At 42.6% G+C, this 21,146-nt stretch overlaps 1 protein-coding gene and 1 pseudogene across 2 annotated transcripts in view; one reads left to right on the top strand and one right to left on the bottom strand.

Annotated features, from left to right (window-relative positions):
• Msh3 (mutS homolog 3) overlaps window positions 1-21,146 on the bottom strand; it is a 140,650-nt gene that overhangs the window by 4,085 nt on the left and 115,419 nt on the right. For both annotated transcript variants that reach the window (XM_038321228.2, XM_038321227.2), the window contains exons 21-22: window positions 6,080-6,266; window positions 4,618-4,747 (exon numbers count right to left, since the gene is read on the bottom strand). In XM_038321228.2, coding sequence (XP_038177156.1) covers window positions 4,618-4,747; window positions 6,080-6,266 — 317 coding nt within the window. The remainder of the gene's footprint in view (window positions 1-4,617; window positions 4,748-6,079; window positions 6,267-21,146) is intronic.
• Window positions 20,568-20,865, top strand: LOC119808781 (annotated as a pseudogene).

Here is a 21,146-nt window from a genome sequence, read left to right as displayed (position 1 = left end):
GAGGAAAGCCAGCAGCCATTCTGTGGGCTGCCCCGTGAAAAGGTCCCTATGTAAACCTGTCGCTCATCAGTAGTCAGTGAAGGACTATGGCTTGCCAGCACCAAGCTGCGGCTACACCTGGAGGCCTGTATACAGCCGTGAGAAGGGCTGGGAAACAGGTTTACACTGGCTGTCACATGAACTGACTGCCTTCCAGGCAAAGCTCTCAGAAGTGCTCAGCCAAGTTCCCCTAGGTATCTGACACACAAGAAAGATAGACAATTTTTATTTTAAACTGATGTATTGAGATAGCAAGCTGCAGAACGTTTTTAGAAACTACTGTAGGTTAGGTTAATAGTGATAAATAATAAAGGATGTAGAAGCCTGGCCCTCTAATTCCCAGTTGAGGTAATTCTGAAGAACCATCCCAGCCTCCAAACTCTGTCCCCCACCCCCACAAATTTGAAGCTTTTCAGAACTGGACAATCTCAGGTACAGAGCTACATACATCGTTCAGAACCTAAAACACTGCAGGGTCATGCAGCTTTAGAACAAAAACTCAGTATTGAGTCACATCTGGTCCCATCCCAAATGGCCAGATCTTCAATGGTTTCTGTAACCCTAGCGCACGCTGTAAATTCACCGAGAGCCTTCGCTCACAGCCTTTTCTTTGTCAAGTGTGTATGCCTTGATAATCAACTACTGATGATGAAAGCCAAGAGTCTGAACACAGCAGTGGAAGAGGATAATGGGGTTCACCTCCCCTAAGAGTTCAGGAGCAGACAAATAATAGCTTTCCTAGGGGGTTTGCTACAAATAGGAGGTGAGAAGAATGCCACAATGCAGATGTCTATTAGCAAGCACTAAGAGTACCTTCTGCCTCCAAATGACAGCGGGAGACAAAGAAAGGAAGACCGGAATCTGCCAGTACATAGCTTTACGTTACTCTTTCATGAGCACAAGACGAAGAGGCAAGTGAATAGCAGTAGCCATCAAAAATGCAAACCCTAAAACAAAAAATAGTCCTGGCTCTTTCCAGGCTAATCTAGCTTCCATGCTGGTCTTTCTTAAGCAAGACGAAATCCATTCATCTGTTTGTACTCCCATCTGTCCAAGCATGCGCTGGCCAGCAGCATCTGACAGCCTGTGCGCAGCACAGAGCTCCTTTCTTAGAAACGGACTTGCTGATATGTTTCCCAGGAGTCCTTATTTTTCCCCCTACATATAATATATAGCATACATTGAGCTACATATGATAAATAGATACGTATATGCTATATATAAACAGTAGAGATGGCTGTCACAATGGTTCTGTTTGTCCTTACATTTTTTAAGACAGGCTTCACTGTATTACCCGGGCCACCACAAACTTTTGGTTCATATGATCCTGTACCTCTCAGCCTCCTCTCTTCTTTCAGCATATTTTCTTACAATGCTTTTAAGGCATACTACAGCTATAAACTATAGTTTAATTGCATACTATATTATACTACCCTGAACCTTGAATGCATTATTATCATGTGCTAGTACAAACAATGGCTGAGACTAACACCGTGGGCTGGTCTTCACTTTGGCATTATGATTGCTTTCATGCCTTCAAGGTCAAGAACGTGATCACTCTCCACAGCTACCTAGAGCTTTCTTTTTGTTGGTAAGCCTGTACCTTCTTGGTAGGCTGTATGCACGTGCACATGTCTACGTCAGAATATGGAGGCAGGAGGAGGCAGGTGGGAGGAGAGGAATAAAAACGACCCATTGTTTGTTTCTATATCCTTACCACAACGGTTCTTAGTGAGCTCTTGTCTCACGAGCTACACCCTTTTCTTAGGGGATATTTTGAAAACTAATCACTGTCAGAGTCTATGAATATAATAATCCATGTTTCTACTATAAAGAAAATTAGGAAAATCTATGGTGAGGTCAAATTTCTCAGGAATGTTGTTAAAGAGATGTGTTTTGATCAAATAATTTCCGAATTCTTTTACAATGATTTGTTCTGCTGTGGGGAACAGTGCACACATAGCACAGAGGGTGTCAGTTCTGCCCTTTCACAGCGTGGGCTTCAGAGACTGAACTCAGCATCAGGCTTGGCAGAGGGACATTTATCCACTAAGCTAATCAAGTTAGCTCCACAGGCCCTGATCAAGTCACTTCTGAACTTGCTTTAAATAGATGTATAGAAGTTTAGAGATGGATCTAATTAGACACTGTCTTCTTACCCCTTGACACGGGGTCTCACGTAGTCCAAGCTGGCCTTGAACTAGCCAAGTAGCTAAGGATGACCTTCATGCTCCACCTCCAAAGAATCAGGGGACGGACATGCAATACAATACCCAGTTTTGTCTAAGCTTTTACAGCGGTTTTCCCGGGTGCTGATCCATTTCTTTGGCTACCACACACTCCTTGAAACACAGGCCTTGGACATTTTGTCTCATTTTGTTGATATTCATAGTGGCCTATCCAAAATCCACTGCACTTTTAAGAAAACTTTTGTATTAAAAAGAATTGATTTCCTGTCCATTTAATTAGGCCAATCTCCTCACGCCCAGCTCTAAGAAGTGGATCCTGATTAATTTTGAGACAAAGTTATTTCTGCCATTCTCACTTAGATGCAATTCAATTCTGAAAATGAGATTGGAATGATCCTGAGATGCTAGAAGGCAACTAAAAAAAAAAAAAAAAAAAAAAGGTGCCTAGCTCCTAAGACGTAAGTTATAAGAAGGAGCAGAGACATAGGCTCAGAATAAACAAAGCCTGGTTCAAACCCAGCACCAAAAGTAAGATAAACAAACAGTGGACAAGTCTCCTAGCTGTGAGCTCCTCTTCTAGTGCTGGACACTGTCAAGCATCCAGTGTGTGATATCTGGAAGAGCTACAGCCACCTTCACACTGGCCTACGGATGGAGCCAGCGGGGCAGGGAGAGAGCCAGGGAACTGCTGGAGGAGCTGGGGACTGCACTGAGATGCTACACTGGACAACCTTACTGTTGGATCCAGTGATCGAGTGCTTTGTTACCGGAAATCAACCGCTTAGAAGGGAAAGTCCTAGGGGCCAGAAAGGCAGCCTCGGGACAACAGATGTGCAACAGGCCGGGCAGAAACAAAGAGCTCCAGCGGGAGGGACCCAGTGGGAAAGGTTCCGTTATGTTGGCAATGTTTAGAGAGGAATTTTTCAAAGCTCTCAGAGGGCTAAGGAGGATTCAACTACAGACTAAAACCAAATGACAAAATGCAAAACTAAAAATGAAGCAGATTTAATTCTTAGAACCCAGAAGTAGGTGCAAACAAAAGAGAATGTGCTTGTCTGATGAGTGGGCCCTTCCGTCACTGCAGAGGCAGCTAAAGCAATAAGCACGCGCCAGGCATACCACACTATAAAGGATGACGTTGAGAGGTCAGAAGGGGAAGGCTGAGGTCCTAGCACAATGAGACTGCTAATATAAGGTGCCAAGAAATGGGAACTATGCATATCATTCAGAATTATGACAGATGCGGAGGAAAGAGGAAAGTCTGCCTCGAGCCTGGGGTGGGAAGGGCCTGGAGCGAAGGGACGGAAGCTTGTTAGCAGGGGCCCAGCACCGTTCAAGTCTAAGAATTATGTCCACGGATAAAGTTTAAATCAATATAATAAAATGTCAGGCACTCCAGGGGATAGGATTCTGCTCTTGGTAGGCAGTGAGCTCGCAAGCTCTTGGAGGCAGCTCCTCATGCCCTCCCCACTGCAGAATTCTCCTTTGTTTGCAAGCCACTTTCTGTTGCACTGGATGCAGATTAATAAGAAGGAAAACTTAGTGAGAGAATTTACGATGTGTTTTTCAGGGCTCAGGGATTGCTTACCATTACATCTATCTTAGGTCCAGTACTTTGTTTTATTTGGCCCATCTGCCTGGTTTCCTTTTTAAGTTCTGTCTTTACTACTTTTTCAGAATTTAATTTGGACTCTGGAGTGTCGCAGATAATGGATTTTCCATTACAGCATACCAACTGTGCAGACCACCACAGGCTGGTAGCATAAAGAAACTGCTACTGGGGGGGGGGGGGGTGTCTAAAGCTTATTGGGTTACTTAGGCACTTGCGCTTACTCCTGTTGGCTAATCATTCCTTTTTCAGGGAAAGATCTCCTCCTCTGATGGGAGCAGTACTGGAAAAGCCAGGAAAGCAGGACTCAGAAGCAGAAAATGTGGATCTTCTACCCAAGTGGCTGGCACGGGCCAGGCCCTTTACCTGAGATTCACCTTTAGTATAGACACAGCACATCTCCACTCTAGGGTAACCTGTAGTAAGTAACTAGTGCTAACTGATATGGGGGAGGTGGTGACCAAGAAGCCTCTGCAGGTGACTCTTGTCCTAGGATGAGAACTGAGGGAAATGTGTGGGGCTAAGGAACTCCTGCTTAGGAGAAGGGCTGCCATTGAAACAGATGAGGGAGAATGGGGGACTTCGAGTTAGCAAACAGACAAACGCACTTGCTATACAACTCAAGGCTGACAGCAAATAAATTTTCCCAAATGTTCTTTATAACAGATGCTCACAGCTTGCATTATTAATAAGCAATAAACTTATATTTCTATAAACTTTGGGTTACCGAGCTGAAAGACAAGAGTATTCACCTTGTTGCGACCATAAGGAATTGCATACCTGAGTCCTGCTTGCTTCCATCCTCATTGACCAAGAATCCCATGTGGTAATTCCCCACCTGCTCTGGGTAACATTTTTCTAGTTCACAAATTGGTGGATAGTGGGTGACAAACAGGGTTAAGGATCTCACCTAAAACAGTAAGACATATAGTGTTGCTTCAATTAAAACATCTCAACTTTAAAAATCCAAATTTCCACAAAAGTTGCAAGAAAAGAACAAAAGCCCACCATATCCTCTTGATTTAGACAACCAGTTAATATTTTGCCACATTCCTTTCCTTCCTCCATACTCTGCAGGCAGACAGGCACACACATGCACATGCGAGCACACATACACACACACACACACACACACACACACACTTTCCTAGATCATCTTTCCCTCCTCCATTACTAAGGACTGAACCCAGAGGGCTTTTACATACTAGGGAAATGCTCTGCTACTGAGCTACATCTTTAGCCTTAACCATTTGAGAATTAGTTGCAGATAGCATCCCTAAATATCAAGATTCTATCTTCTAAGAACAAAATCCATTTCCTACAGGACTGAAATAAAATTTATATACAAGAAATTAATTGTTATAAAATATGATTCATATGTTTTCTTAAGTATCCTTATTTTTGAAGCATTAACACTGTGGTTAACATAGAAGCCAACCACCTTCCAATATACCAGATATTAAAAAGTAGAATTTGAAATTAAAAGGAAAATCCAAGTATTAGCTATATAAGCACCACTCAAATTAAAGACTTGGGTATAAACTTATAACTACTTTAAAACATACCCAACAAAAACTATATAACTCTAAAAAAAGACATCAAAGAAAAGTTAAACACAGAGATGCTAAGCCATGCTGCTGCTCAGGAAGAAGTCAGTGTTGTCAGAGGGTAGTTTATTTTAAAGAAAAAAAAGGAAACATGTCATTATCTATGTCATCTAAATAAATGATTGAAAAAAAAAAAAAACCCAGAACTTCTCCTGACCATTTAATTCAGTAACAAAGGCACACAGGGGAAAGGCTGGGTGTGGTGGTGTGAACATGTATTCTCATTCCTGGGGAGGTGAAGACAGGAGCATCTCTGAGCCCACTGGCTCGCAAGCCTAGCTTATTAGGTCCCAGGTGAGACCCTGTTTCAAAGCACAAGGTGGCAGTTTCTGTGGAACAACACCTAAGGCTGACCTCTAGCTTCCACACGCATGTGTTCCCACGTGTACCCCGCAAACACGCACATCCCTTGCACATACACATACAAAAGGGGAAAAGGGCATGCAGGCATCATGCAAAGGTAATACCAGTTATACAGTAACCAGAACAGATTTGAGGTCTCACCACAAAAAGTGAAGGGACAACTTATCAATGAGCTTAATTCAATTATCTCATATTTAAATTATGTTATTATAATCTGCCAACTTAAAATAATATTAGTTAGCAAAACTTTTAAAGGTGTGGTAGATGCTTACATCTCTGATGAAATACTCCAGTGTAGCATAGGCGATGGCGATTCCGTCATGGGTGCTTGTCCCTCTTCCCAGCTCATCCAGGATAACCAAGGACTGAGGTGTTGCTTTCCTGATTATCTCTGCTGTGTCTGTGAGTTCCTCCATAAAAGTGCTCCGACCTTTGTATATGTTGTCTGCAGCACCCATCCTACAAGCAAGATGGAAACACTTGATTTTCCCAAGTTTTCTTCCTAGAATTGCTTATTCATGTAAGCAATAAATTTATGATGTGTGTAATAGTAATTGAAATTAAATAAAATATACATTGAATATAAAGAATGTTCTAACACCAAATTCAATATTCCAACAGGGTCTAGGGTAAATAGACAGAACTCTGGAAAAGTGGGCAGTTTGACCTCAAAATTCTAAACCCACACCTTGGTGTTCCCAGGACAAAATAACACTGCTCTGTGTCACTGTGCTTAAAAATCTATTAGTGATAGGACTTGTACAATTAAGGAGGTTTCCAGAATTTTCTAATAGCTACATACAAAATTATTCATTTCCACACAACAAAACTGTTGCCCTAGAAATAACTTACAGGAGTTGAAGGGCCTTGGACAGCAGCTTATAGAGGTTCCCATGTAAAAGCAGCTCCTAGATGTCAGAGTCCTAACTCTCGAGGCTGCCCTTCCATTAAGCAATCTCCTGGAGCTTTGACTATACAGCGATGTACAATGCATGTCTCAGAAAGGCTCTAGCACAGGTACTTCCTTAACTCATATGACCATAGGTCCCTGAAACTTCCTTCAGAGCACTGGTGACGGTAATATCCTATGCCACATTTATTTGGGACAGCATTTATTCAGTGTAAAAGGACCTGAAAAGATGAGCAAGAGGAACTGGGTAATAGAATAAGATCATGCCGCTAATTACGAAACCTAGAAGTGGGGCTTTAAGTTCATAGTTGGCATCATGGAATGCTAGCAACTGCTGTCTTTGTGAAACGCCCTTATCAACTCAGTTCATGAACCGGGCACACACTTCACACCTGACTTGCAGCACTCCAGAGAGTGGAGTCCTGCAGAAATTCATACCACACTGAGTCACAGGCAGAATGGCTGGAGCAGGCAACAGCAAGGGAGATGAAAGCTGATGCCCACGGTGGGTGCAGCTCAAGTTCTAACAGCAAAACACAAAAGCCCTGGAATCTAAAAATAAAAGCATGATCACGGAAAAATTTAGAAGCCGTGGAAGGACCATGACATTAACCTGGCAGAGGAAGCCAAAGAAACCTCCAAGGATATAAACAGACAAGTCAAGGACTAAAAGTATACACAAGTGGCCCAAGCCCCGGATGTGTAGATAAGCACAGAACACAGGAGCACAGACAAGAAACTACGTCAGCAGGCCAACAGGTCAACAGGTGAAGGAGGCTCCCAAAGGCAAGAGAAAGCTTGCTTCAAGCAGGTAGTCCTGCTAAATACTGGCTATGATTAGATTACATTTGGTGCAATCTTGTGACAGGATTTTAAGAAAATCCTAAATATTTCAAAGAAAAATCGTATTTGGCTACAAAGTCAGGAGACTCAGACTGTGACTTTCAGCCCCAATGAACATTGTGTTGGCAGAGCAGGAGCAAGGCCTTAAGACTTTAAATCTACATGTTTATTTTATCTAAACTTACAAAATAGATTATCAACAAAAAGTAGGCTATTTGAGACTTTCTAGAACTGGGAATATTGGCTACTATGTTGCCTACACAAGAAAAGTACTTGAGACAGATAAAAAAGAGAAAAAGGTACTTAAGAAAAAGAATAAGAAATCATAGCAATTGACAGGAAATAAAAAAGGTCAGAAAGAAATAAGAAGTATTTTAGAAAGGGATGCTCAGAAGATTCCCCTTCAACAGGCAAGTCTATATCTCAGAATTTGATATATATGCTCATGTATATTTATGCTCTACATGTGTGCAGAATTTATATAATTTTAACATGAATGTGCACGATCTGCATTACAACCGTATAAACTGATTATATCTTTGTATCTTAAACTTAAAGAAGGAACCCAGGAACTGGGAATCATGGCAGAGGATCACGGCAAGTAGTAGGCCCTGGGCCTGGTCTCAACCCCCTCACTAGCCAAAAGCCCCACACTACACGAGAGATCATTAGAGCAATAGAAATGCTAGAGACTTTGTAAGGTAGAGTTTTCAAAACTGGAGGGAGAGAAGACAAGTTCAGAATTTAACAAACAATCCCTTCATATTTTGTAGCAAGATGTCAGACATTGCTAGAGACAGCCAATAAACTTAAGCTTAGAGTTCTAAGTCTTTTCAAGAAGTTACTCCAAGGCAGCTTCTAGCAATCAAGGCTGGAGGTAGATGGAGGTGGTCAAGGCTCAGGAAGCCTTCCCCCACCAGTCTGTAGTTGCTGTGACTGCTCTGTAGTTCTTACCACAACTGCTATTGCTTCTGCAATTATAAAATGCATGTGCTGTGTGTCACTCTTATTAAAAATGACTTGAACAAAACCCAGGTTATCAGAGTGTGTGTAAGTCATCTCTGGATGGAACCATTGCTGATTATTTTCTCCTCCTTGAGCATCTCTCAAGCCACCTGGCATGAAGGTGGAGCTGATATGAACACCACAGAGAAGCCATGCAGTGAAGTCTTCTTTGCCAACTCCAGTGGATTAAGACACGGAAGAAATCCTGCTACAGCATAGTGTGTCACAGTATTCTAAGCATCCTCTCATTATCATTGGGGTGCCTTTAGGGATCTGCATGTACAAGAAATGGCCAGCCAGCTTGGCGTGGTGTTAACTTGGAAGCACTGATGGGGTCTTTTAGGAAGACAGTTTGTCAGACGACATTTACGGATCTTCTTCCTCCTCTTCCCCCTGTCCCCATTAGTCTGGTTATCTAGGTTAACCAGGGCCTTACAGATGCTAAATGCATGCTCAGCCACCATGCTCCACCTCCAAGTTTTGCAGCTCGTTTGAGGACAAAGGCACTGAACTTTGCTCTATTTCTTGACATCAAAATAATCAAGTGTTATCTGGCTAAGGAGTGTCAGGTGTAAAATGGAGCAAGATGTATAAAATTATACTGTTAATTAATTATGTAGGTAGGCATGATGGTGCATTTCTATAATCCCACCTTTGAGGGAGGCTGAGGCAGTAGGAGGATGAGTTCCAGACCAACCTTAGCATCTCAAAGTTAAAATAATAGGGAGCTGGGGAACTGAACTTGCTTTGCTTGTTTATGACCCATAGTTCAATTCCTAGAACCAACACACACACACACACACACACACACACACACATACACACAAAGACACACAGCAATACATAAACACAGACACAGACATTCATAAACAAAAAGACACACACACAGACAAACATACATATACAGACACAGACATACACAGAGTCACACAAACAGGCACACACACATACACAGAGTCATACAAACAGGCACACAAACACACACACACACACACACACACACACACACACACACACACACACACACACACTTCTTTGTCCTAGACCAAGAGCCTTTTGTTAACCATGTTCTCTTACCATCTCATATCTTGGTCTTTTTTCTTTTAGCCTAAAAGAACTTCTTGCAGCAAAGTAGGATGTGTAGAAAATAATCAAGAGCTTGTAATTTCATATTAAATCAACAAGATGAATACTGAATAATGATTCTCAAGTTCTTCAGATGTTAAAATGTATTGGAGATTTAGGGAATTCTAGAACAAATGTTAGCACGTTTGTCTGGTTTATGTTCAATTGTAGTAAAAATGGAAATTGCTTTCTTTAGCTTTCTTCTCAGACAGAGGCTACAGTTATGTGATTAAGACCAAATCAACCGATATTTTTAGGAGTGGCAGCTGACTAATCTTCCTAATCCCCTCTCCCATCCCATAACCCATATATAGGTCAACACAGCGACAGAAACTAACTGGAGAAAAGAAATGATTACTTCTTTGAACCAGTTTCTACAATCAAGAACACTTCCAGGAGATTTTGAGAGATTATTTTTAATGAGATCTTGATATTTTGAGTTAGTGTGCTCCATGTTTTCTCAGTGACAGAAAAAGGAAGGGCCTCTCTCCAGATCACAGTTCCTGGGCTTTTGCAAAGAAAAGCTTGTGGGTGGGAGACATACACTCTATTGGGGCTTAAATATTAAATTCTCAAATGAAACAGTTACTTGTCTTACAACAAGATCCTTTGACATCAGGTACTTTAAAAAAGCAAGAATGAGACAGGTAAGCAAACTTCCCATCTTACTGTTGGGAGGCCCGGATCTGTGGCAGGAAGCACACTCCCAATGTTGAGCAGCCATCTCCACTGCTCTTTTCTAGAACCTTCTCTATGCGTCCACTGACAATCTGCTAAGTCCGCCCCACCCAGAAGAACTACATTCCATTTTCTGACTCTATGAATTTCCCTATTTTCAGTATCTCAAGTAGGAAGAATTAGAAAACAATCTACATTATATCTTTTATTTATGAAGTTTTTCAAATGTTAAGACATTTTGGATTCTTTCCCAATTGTTTCACTTTGTTTAAATATTTGCAGAATTCTGTCCAGTACAGCCAGCCATCTAAGCTTCTTGTTTCCTGGATAGTCTAACTTGAACTAAGGGTAAGAAACCTACTCAGTAATAAATACTCTGATTTTTAGTTTTTTTGTTTTCCAGACAGAGTCTCACTATGTAGCTCTGGCTGTCTTGGAAATCTTATGTATTTCAGGCTGGCCTCCAAATCACCGTGATCCACCTGCCCCTTGCTTCTGAGTGCTGGGATAAAGACGTGAACCACCACACTTATTCCATACTTTCATTAAAAACAAAAAATTATGGTTCATGGAAGAAAGAAAATAATCCAAAAACATGAAAGCTAAGACAAAAAAAAAGCTGCAGTAACTTAAAAATTTGACAACACCAAGTGGTATTTAAAGGGCCTCAAAATGTGAAGCGTGAACCCATCTCTTCACCTACTTGACTGTTGCTATCGTCTTAGTTAAACATTACCCATAATGGACGAAAGTACAAACTCATGCACAAGTGTGATTCCAGCACCAAGGCAGGAGGATCACTACAATAAGGCTAGAGAGAGGCACTGTCTTAAAACAAACAAACAACAACAACAACAAAAAAAAGGTGATCTCAGTGGCTCTCTGAGACACAGACTGCTGTGACTGCACAGGGTGGACAAAGAGGTGAGTGACCAGCCTCCCCTAGCTGGAAACAGCCCTGTCTCTAGGCCCTAGGCCCCAGGGCAAAACCCCAGACCCCTCCCTCACCCACCTCAGCTGCACTAGCCAGTCAGAGCAAGCCTCCTGCAGACAGGCTGCTCTAGCACCTCCCCATCAGACCCCATAATCTGTTCATGTAATCCCATATAAATAAAATGAAAGAAAAGAATCATATGATCATCTCATTAGATGCTGAAAAAGCCTTTGACAAATTCAACATCCCTTCATGAAAAAGGTCTTGGAAAGGTCAGGGATACAGCAGCATATCTAAACATAATAAAAGTAATATACAGAAAGCCGACAGCTAACAACAAATTAAATGGAAATTCAAAGCTATTCTATTGAAATCAGGAACAAGACAAGGCTATCCACTCTCTCCAGAGCTATACCACTGGAAGTTCTAGCTAGAGCAATAAGAGATCAAAAGGATATCAAGGGGATATAAATTGAAAAGGAAGAAGTTAAACTTTAACTATTTGCAGATGATATGATAGTATACATACATGACCCCAAAAATTCTAGCAGGGAACTCTTACAGCTGATAAACACCTTCAGTAATGTGGCAGGATATATGATCAACTCAAAAAAATCAGTAGTCCTCCTATATACAAACGATAAAAGGGCTGAGAAAGAAATCAGAGACACATCACCCTTTACAGTAACCACAAATAGCACAAAATATCTTGGGGTAACACTAATCAAACAAAGGTAAAAAGACCTGTTCGACAAGAACTGTAAGTTTTTGAGGAAAGAAATTGAAGACAATATCAGAAAATGGAAAGATCTCCCCATCAAAATCTCAACACAATTCTTTACAAACCTTGAAAGAATACTTAACTTCATATGGAAAAACAAAACAAAACAAAACAAAACCCCAGGAGTGATACATTTACACAATGGAGTACTACTCAGTGGTTAAAAAAAAAAAAAAAAAAAAAAAACAATGACATCTTGAAATTTTCAGAAAAATGGATGGAAAAAAACATACTGAGTGAGGTAACCCAGACCCAGAAAGACAAACATGGTACATACTCACTGGATATTAGCCATAGAGCAAAGGATAACCAGACTATACTTCATGATTCCAGAGAAGTTAAGTAACAAGGAGAACCCCAAGAGAGACATACATGGATCTCCCTGGGAAGGGGAACTAGATAAGATCTCCTGAGAAAATTGGGAGGGGGGAGAGAGTCAGAAAAGGGTGGGTGGAAGTGGAGAGGGAGGGGAAAAGGGAAGGGTAGAAGAGAACATTAGGGAACAGGATGGTCGGTTGAGATTGGTGAAGGACAGAGAAATCTGGCACTAGAGAAATTCTCAGGAATCCAAAGGATGACCTCAGCTAAGACCCTAGTCAATAGTGGAGAGGGCACCTGAATTGGCCTTCCCCTGTAATCAGGTTAATGACTATCTTAATGTCATCATGGAACCTTCATCCAGCAACTGATGGAAGCAGATGCAGAGCTCTACAGCTAAGCACTGGGCCCAGCTTCCGGATTCCATTCAAAGAGAGGTAGGAGTGGTAACATAAGCAAAGGGATCAAGATCATGATGGGAATACTCACATAAACAGCTGAGCTTGTGGGTGTTCACGGACTTCAGACTGACAGCAGGGGAACCTGCATAGGACCAAACTAGGTCCTCTGAATGTGGGTGACAGTTGTGTGGCTTAGGCAGTCTGTGGGGCCCCTGGCAGTGGGACCAGGATTTATCCCTACTGCTTGAACAGGCTTTTTGGAGCCCACTCCCTATAGAGGGATAACTTGCTCAGCCTAGATACAAGGGGGACGGACTTGGTCCTGCCTCAGTGTAATATGCCAGACTTTGTTGACTCCTCAGGGGAAGGCTTACCCTCTCTGAGAAGTGCATGGTGGGTGAGATGGAGGGAGAGGGAGGAGGGGAGGGAGTGGGAACTGGGATTGGTATATAAAATGAGAAAAGACTGTTTTAAAAAATAAATAAATACAATAAAAAACCCACAAAGCTAGGGCTAGGAAGGACTCAGTTGGTAAGGTATTCACTGCATAAGCATGAGTCAGCTACAGGACACAATGTGGGAATTCCAGGTCCCGTGAGAGAGTTTATTTCAAAAGACACATTGGAGTGAAACAGAAGAAGATGCCTGACCTCCAGGTCCAGACACATAAATAGAGAAAGCATCAGGATTTCTGATTTATAGCTGCAATGGGCAGGAAACTGAGGCAGGAAGATTGCAAGTTCAAGACCAGTCTGTGATAACGCATCAAAACTTTGTGTGTGGGGGGCAGAGATAGACAAAAAGGAGACAGAAAAAGAGAGAGAGAGGAGAAGGAGGAGGAAAGAGGGAGAGAGGAAGGGAAAGAAAGAGGGACAGAGGGGGAAGAGAGAGAGACCATTGCAAAATTAGTTATAGTAGTCATGTTATGGCTTAGGTGGCCAACAAACAGCAGGTTAGAAAAGAAACTGGGCCGGGCAGTGATAGTGCAGGCTTTTAATCCCAGCAATCAGGAGGCGGAGACAAGAAGATCTCTGTGAGTTCAATGTCAGTCTGGTTTACAACAAATAGTTCCAGGACAGCTAAAGCTGTTACACAAAGAAACCCTGTCTCGAACCAAAAAAAAAAAAAAAAAAAAAAAAAAAAAGTCCAACCCCTACCCCCCCCCAAAAGAAACTATGGCACAAGTATGGAATGAAATATTATCTAGTCTCAAAAACAAGGGAATTCTGTTGCTTGTGGCAGGCATAAAACTAGAGGACATAATGTAAGGAGGAAAAAGCACAAATAAATATCACATGTCCTTAGTTACATGTGGAATCTAAAATAAACATACAGGAAGAGTAACATGAAGGTCATCGAGGGTGTGGTGTGGAAGGATGAGGTCACTGAGGCTGAGTGTGGACAGAATGGGGGGTCACAGAGGCTGGGTGTGGAAGGAATGGGGTCACAGAGGCTGGGTGTGGAAGGATGGGGTCACAGAGACTGGGTGTGAAAGGAATAGGGGTCACAGAGACTGGATGTGGAAGGATGGGGTCACAGAGACTGGGTGTGAGAGGAACAGGGGTCACAGAGACTGGGTGTGGAAGGAACGGGGGTCACAGAGACTGGGTGTGGAAGGAACAGGGGTCACAGAGACTGGGTGTGGAAGGAACGGGGGTCACAGAGACTGGGTGTGGAAGGAACGGGGGTCACAGAGACTGGGTGTGGAAGGAATGGGGTCACAGGGGCTGGCTGTGGAAGGAGTGGGGTCACAGAGGCTGGGTGTGAAAGCATAGGGTCACAGCAGCTGAAGTGTGGAAGGAATGGGGTCACAGAGGCTGGATGTGGAAGGATAGGGTCACAGGGGCTGGGTGTGGAAGGAATGGGGTCACAGACTGGGTGTGGAAGGATGGGGTCACAGAGACTGGGTGTGAAAGGAATAGGGGTCATAGAGACTGGGTGTGGAAGGATGGGGTCATAGAGACTGGGTGTGGAAGGAATGGGGGTCACAGAGACTGGGTGTGGGAGGAACGGGGGTCACAGAGACTGGGTGTGGAAGGAACGGGGGTCAAAGAGACTGGGTGTGGAAGGAACGGGGTCACAGAGGCTGGGTATGGAAGGAATGGGGTCACAGGGGCTGGGTGTGGAAGGAATGGGGTCACAGAGGCTGGATGTGGAAGAATGGGGTCACAGGGGCTGGGTGTGGAAGGAATGGGGTCACAGAGACTGGGTGTGGAAGGATGGGGTCACAGAGGCTGGGTGTGGAAGGAATGGGGTCACAGAGGCTGGGATGTGGAAAGAATGGGAGTACAGAGGTTAAAGTATGGAAGGACTGGGCAAGTAATAGTCAAAGGGCACAGGATCTTAAACAAGATATAAGGATGTTCTTAGCATTCCATTGCCCAGTATAGTGAGCACAGACTGATGTGCATTTCAAAAGTGCTGAGGAAATGAAAGCGAAATATTCCCACCACAAAAACATCAAGTACTTGAAGTCACGCCAAGTCAATTATTATCATACTGCACCATTATTACATGCTATACTCCTAAGTCAGAATATTACTTTGTACCCAATGACCTTGTATAGTTAGTTACAAATTCTCAGTTTACAACCTGTAACAAGTGTGGCCAGGTGTGCTAACACATGCCTGCAGACTGAGAGATCTGTGCATCTGAGAGGCTGAGGAAGGAAGATGGTGAGCTTTAGGCCAGCTTCAGGCTACACTGTGAGACCATGAAATACACGAAAAAATGACAAACAACTGAATGTATTTCAGACAAAAGGATAATAATAATAATAAATCGAAAGATTTGTTAGTTTTAGTTTTGTTTGTTCCCTTGAAGCAGTAGGAATCAAACCCAGGGCTTTGTACATATGAGGCAAATACTATATGTAAACAAAATGCACATGCAAATGCCACAGGGCTGATTGGTATGCTTTCTACTGGAGGAGTTAAAAATATCCACATGGCTGATTAGGTATGCTTCCTACCAAAGGAGTTAAAAACATCCACGAAGACCCACACATGGATGCTTTGCTTTTAGCAATTTTATTCATAATTTTTGAATCTCAGAAGCAATTCAGATGTCTTTTAGTGTGGAAATGGTAAGCAAATATACACTGTGGTAATCTAGACAATGGAGTGTCATCCAATCCGGAAAAGAAACAAACTGCCAAGCCCTAGAAAACCCAGAGGAAGCTTCAATGTGGATTATCAAGAGAAGGAAGCCTAATGGGCGAAAGAGACTCACAACACATTCCAAGGACAAAACTATAGATACAGAGTAAAACGATCCGTGAGAACCAGCAGCTGAGGAGAGGGAGGAACGAATAAACAGGGCACAGAGGATCTTCAGGAAGGTGACTCTGTCCAAACCAAAATGAGTCTTCATGTAAACCATCAACTGTGGCCGATGACGCTGCAGCAAGGTAGCTCCGTCTGTTGGACCACTCTGCTAGCGGACACTGACACTAGAGCAGGCTCTGCACACACAGGCAGGAACCTCTGGAAATTATCCTTTTTTCTTAGTTTTCTGTGAACTTAAAACTACCTCAACTAAATTATAAAACCTTTTTCTTTTAAACAAAACAAAACAAAAACAGTTTACGTTCCTCTCCATCACACCCTCCTGAACAGTATCTTCAGGGAACTACAAGCAAGGGATCCATCTGGACCCACATCAGGAGACTCTGATCCAAGTAAATATATTAAATTCACACTTCCCACAAAAAAGGAGCAGTGAGCTATCTCATGTTTGCTATACAACTAAACACACCAGAGACTTTCCTAAGGCAAGAGGGATTTGCTCCTTTAGTTAAACGCCTTCTATCATATGGTCTTTAGTGTGGGTACTGAGAACTGAGGAGAAGATGCACACAGCAGAGACGCCTTCTTTCTGTCCATGAAGGACGCATTCTATTCTGTACATTCTTCAGTTTGTTTCCAGTATTTGCAGAGTCAAACTAAACTGGATGAACAAATTGGCTCTCTGCTCAAAGCAAACATATGAAATACTATTAAGCACCCACCGAGTGTCCATTACCTTTCAATTCTATCCCAAGACAAACACCCCCATGCCATCCTGAATATGGCTCCTCCCAGCACACCATCACATTATTTACTAGGGGCCAGTTACTGTAAACAGCCCCATCCATAAACATTTTATTGGCATAAACAGAAACAATGTTGAGAGGAGAGGACAACTGTTTTGCTTTTCTCAAATGACTTTCTAACCACACTAATAACTCACTGCTTTTCTCAAACTTAATTACCTAATCTGAGCTGAAGAAAGCTTATACTCTTACTCATATATCAGGAAGACAAGCAACAGATCTGATCACAGTGATGGCCTAAGATGCTTGGGAACAGGCATCTCACTGATGAGCACATACATCCTAATACACTGATTTCAATACATCACTTAGAGCCAAATAAAGATGTTGGTCAAAGATTACTTAAAAAAAAAAAAGATCTGCTAATGACTCAGGACTGCATTCATGTGACCTTATAATATCCAAGAGAAAAGATGCCCAACCATCGGTGTGACTGCAGTTTTCCCCCCGTCTCCTCCCTATGGCATACTGCATGAGCCACAGCAGCCATGCCATTGATAATTATGGACCACACGAATTTAAGCCCAATGTTCCAGATGTCCAATAAAAAACAAAAACAAGCAGCTTAAAGTCTGGAGCCAAACCTTATGCAAACATTTCACTCAGTTTAGCTACAGTCTATTTCTCAATGGATACAAAAAGGATTTTTGAGTAACAATGATGTAATTTGAATAATCACTTTTACTGGAAGAATTGCAATGCATATTAAATAAAGATTACAACCACATAATTCTCTAACTTGAGGCTGTTCTGACATGAACTTTTAAAATGTCAGTGCTTAGGTACCACCTCAGAGTTTCCGGTTAGAAATCATAAAGACTGGCTATTTACAAATCACAGTACAGAACCCATCCTGTATCAGAGCAAACTTGCTTCCACACATGATTCTTCAATTTAGATTCTGCTGTTTGGGCAGCCAACCAAAAAGGATGAAGAGGAAGCAGCCATTGGATTATAATGGGAGACCTGGCAGACGTGAGGGAGTACAGGGCATTCTCCAAAGTTTTTTGTAAATAAGCACAGTGTGTACATGGGAGAAGGGACTAAATCTCCCCAGCATCAAAAACAACAAAAATCTACCAGATGGTACTTCATATAAGGGACACTAAATAATAGAAATGAACACGTTCCTACAGCAATCTGGAGAGCACATAGAAATGCACCAAATGGGTATTTCTTGTTCTAATTTAGCTTTAAACATGAGGACAAACTTCACACACTGGTATGGCCTCGTTGGAGAACTTGAAAGATGACATTCTTTACAACAGAGCAATTCTACTCCTCAGTATAGACTCGAAGGGGAAAATCACTTCTGCACAGCATATGATGTGTAAGTCAGTGTCATGAGCACCCAGAAGCTACTTTTGCTTAAAGACATTAATTCATCATTGGCCTCACAATGTAACTGAGAGCAGGATGAAAGCCTGGCGTCTCTGCCTTCATTCTGTAGCTAAGCAACTGACACTCCCCATCAAGTAACAGAAGGCTCCAGGGAAGCTACCACAGCAATGACTTGTGACACAGAGGCCAAAGTGTAGAGCAGAGGCAATCATCACCTGTGAACTAGTCAGGCAGATCAGCTAGACCACACTATGATCAAGACCACTTCATTATGCAAACCTTCCCCGTGTCTCTACCTGTCTTCTTTTTAAACCTAACACTCATATCTGAATACTGAGGATGGACTTGGGTATTACGGGGCCCTTTATCTGCTTCTCTCCTTCCTCTGCCTTTTGCTGTTGTATTGGAATGGTTGGCTGAGCTCAGGCTAAAGGGGCTTGTGAGCCAGAGGTTAGGCCCCAGTGCTCAAGAAACACAAGTACCAATACTGTTTACATCTGTAAGAAATTGAAATCATGTTAACTACCTGCCAAGGAGCGTGTGGCACAAGTGTACATATAATACAGCATAGTAACTGGTATAGTAGCATATATACCCACACAGTTGCATTTATAAATATAACGAGGGGAGAAAACCACTCATAGATTAGTATGGTACAGTGCTCATAAAATTTAAAACTATACCAAATGTTGTTAGTTACTATTCCAAGGAACGTCTACATAGCAAATGTAGAGAAAGGCACCGGATGAACAGACCACGAACAGGCTGGATGTCGTAACGAGGACGTTTTCGTTTCCCTTACATTCCATTACACCATTAGATAGTTGTCGTAGTCTACCTCTTACTTTATAGTCAAATGGCTGAGCAGAACAGCCTTCCAATCTTTATTAGTTATCCAGTCTGGACACCCATCATTTATTCCACTGCTTCCCTTGTCGAGATTCTGCTCATAGAATCCCCATGTGCTTAAAAGATTCCTGTGTCCATGTTCCTCCTGTAACCTGAGGACAGAGCTAAAGATCTGAATGGATTTAGGTTTGGTGTTTGGGCCAGAAGACATCATAGCCTGTGTTTCCACCCTGTACCAGATGTTGGACTATGACCTAGATCCCTAGGTACCTTAAGGGCTATGCTGTAATCCACATTATCTTTTCTTGCTAATAGGCCACAGAGTTTCAGTAAGAAAAACTTCCCCTCAAGTCAAGAGAGTTACTTCATTATTCTTCAGAATAACTCAAGATTATTTTTGGTTTAAGTATCATTGTGACTCATTCCAACAACCTCCAAAAGTGATCAATACATTCATGAATTGTTTCATTAGAATTATAGATAGTTGGACACAATCTCTCTTCTGAAAACTACTAAAACATGTGCAAACCTACACTCACATACAAAAATAGAACCAACCAGTCCCTCCTTAGGCCTCTGGCATGCTCTTCTTGGCCTCTCTTCTCCAACAGCATCTCACTGCAGACTCACTCCACAGCCCCTGCTCCCTGGAGCGTGGGCCTGACACTTCTAGTGTTGCTAGTGATGCTGCTCTGCTAGGAACAGAAGGGAGTTTTCTGCCTCCATCTTGCTGTGCCTTTCAGCACCGCTGACTGTCTCTCTTGCCCCCTAAGAACCCATAAAGAAAAAGCTAGGCATAATGGTACAAGCCTGTAGCCCCAGCACTTGGGAATTAGCCAGTCAGCATCATGGGACTTGCTGGTCAGTCAGCTTAGCTTAGTTAGTTAACCCCAGGTCCCACTGAAAAATCCTGTCTCAAAGAAACAAGATGGACAGCTCCTGATTCCAGAAGAACATCCAGGTTGACCTCTGGCTTCCATATGCTTGTGTACATACATACACCTTCCCTCCCTCCCTCCTTCCATCCCTCTCACCCTCTCCTTTCTGATCTCCAGACTGTAGTGCTCTGTTTCAGCAGTAGCAAACTGTACACACCAGATGTACATACCACTGTTATTCCTGACAACTCATCTCACCTCCAACACTGTACGCATGCATCTCTCACCAAGACCTGATTTACTTCATTCAGGCTCTCCTGGAGGGCCTCCTACAGTTCCTTCTCTCACTGTGCCATTAACATGGTGCCTGAACATGCCACTCTGTCTGAAGCCCTTGCTTTCTCCCTTGACTAGAGAACCCATCCTTTAGCGAGCTCTTCAAAAGTCAAAAGAAAGATGTTTCAAAGTGCAGATTTTCAGGTATTTCAGTATTTGCCCAAGTTCATTAATATTGGTGATGGGCTAAATTCTGGTATGATTCAAGGGTCAAGTGTCAAGTTGGGCTGGTCTCCCCAGGCGTCTGGAAGCGGGCACTGGAGGGAAGATGGTTTACATCTCGAATGGACAAGTGTTGGGCAGCTGGAATCAGTTCCCATGGAGATTGTCTTTTATAGCAGATTTCTTCTGGGGAATAGCAGAATTTGTGGTTTTTTTTTTTTTTTTTTTTTTTCCAAAACTCTGCTTCAGCAAGATGTGAAGAAGAGAAGAGGCTATGGAAGCTCATCTGGCTCCAGATATGATGATGGAAGGGGCCACCAGGAAACCCTCCATGAAGCCTGGGTCGAATCAATCATCTTCAAAGCCCCAGCCCTCCTCCAATGGGTGGTGGATGAGGAAGGTAAACGTCTGCTTTGAGAAGCAGACAACTAGACACACGCGTGTGTAGAAGGAAGCCACCTCGAGAAGAGCAGCTCATGCAGGACAAGACGGTGTGTGTCTAAACAAGGACTGTTCTGTGTCCTCACAGATGAATGAGGTCATGCTGGGAATTCCCTCTGCAGGATCTGGCCTGACTGACGTGCAGTTCTATAAATGTACATGTTTGTCTCCTTATCTTTTTATATAGTTTACTAAAGTGTTAATATAGTTTTAATAAGTAAATATTTTTAGGTTGCTAAATTTG

The sequence above is a fragment of the Arvicola amphibius genome, chromosome 3 (genome assembly GCF_903992535.2).
Source record: "Arvicola amphibius chromosome 3, mArvAmp1.2, whole genome shotgun sequence".
NCBI classification, from domain to species: domain Eukaryota; kingdom Metazoa; phylum Chordata; class Mammalia; order Rodentia; family Cricetidae; genus Arvicola; species Arvicola amphibius.
Note: the sequence above shows the minus strand (reverse complement) of the source record. Positions and strands in the feature narration are given on the sequence as shown.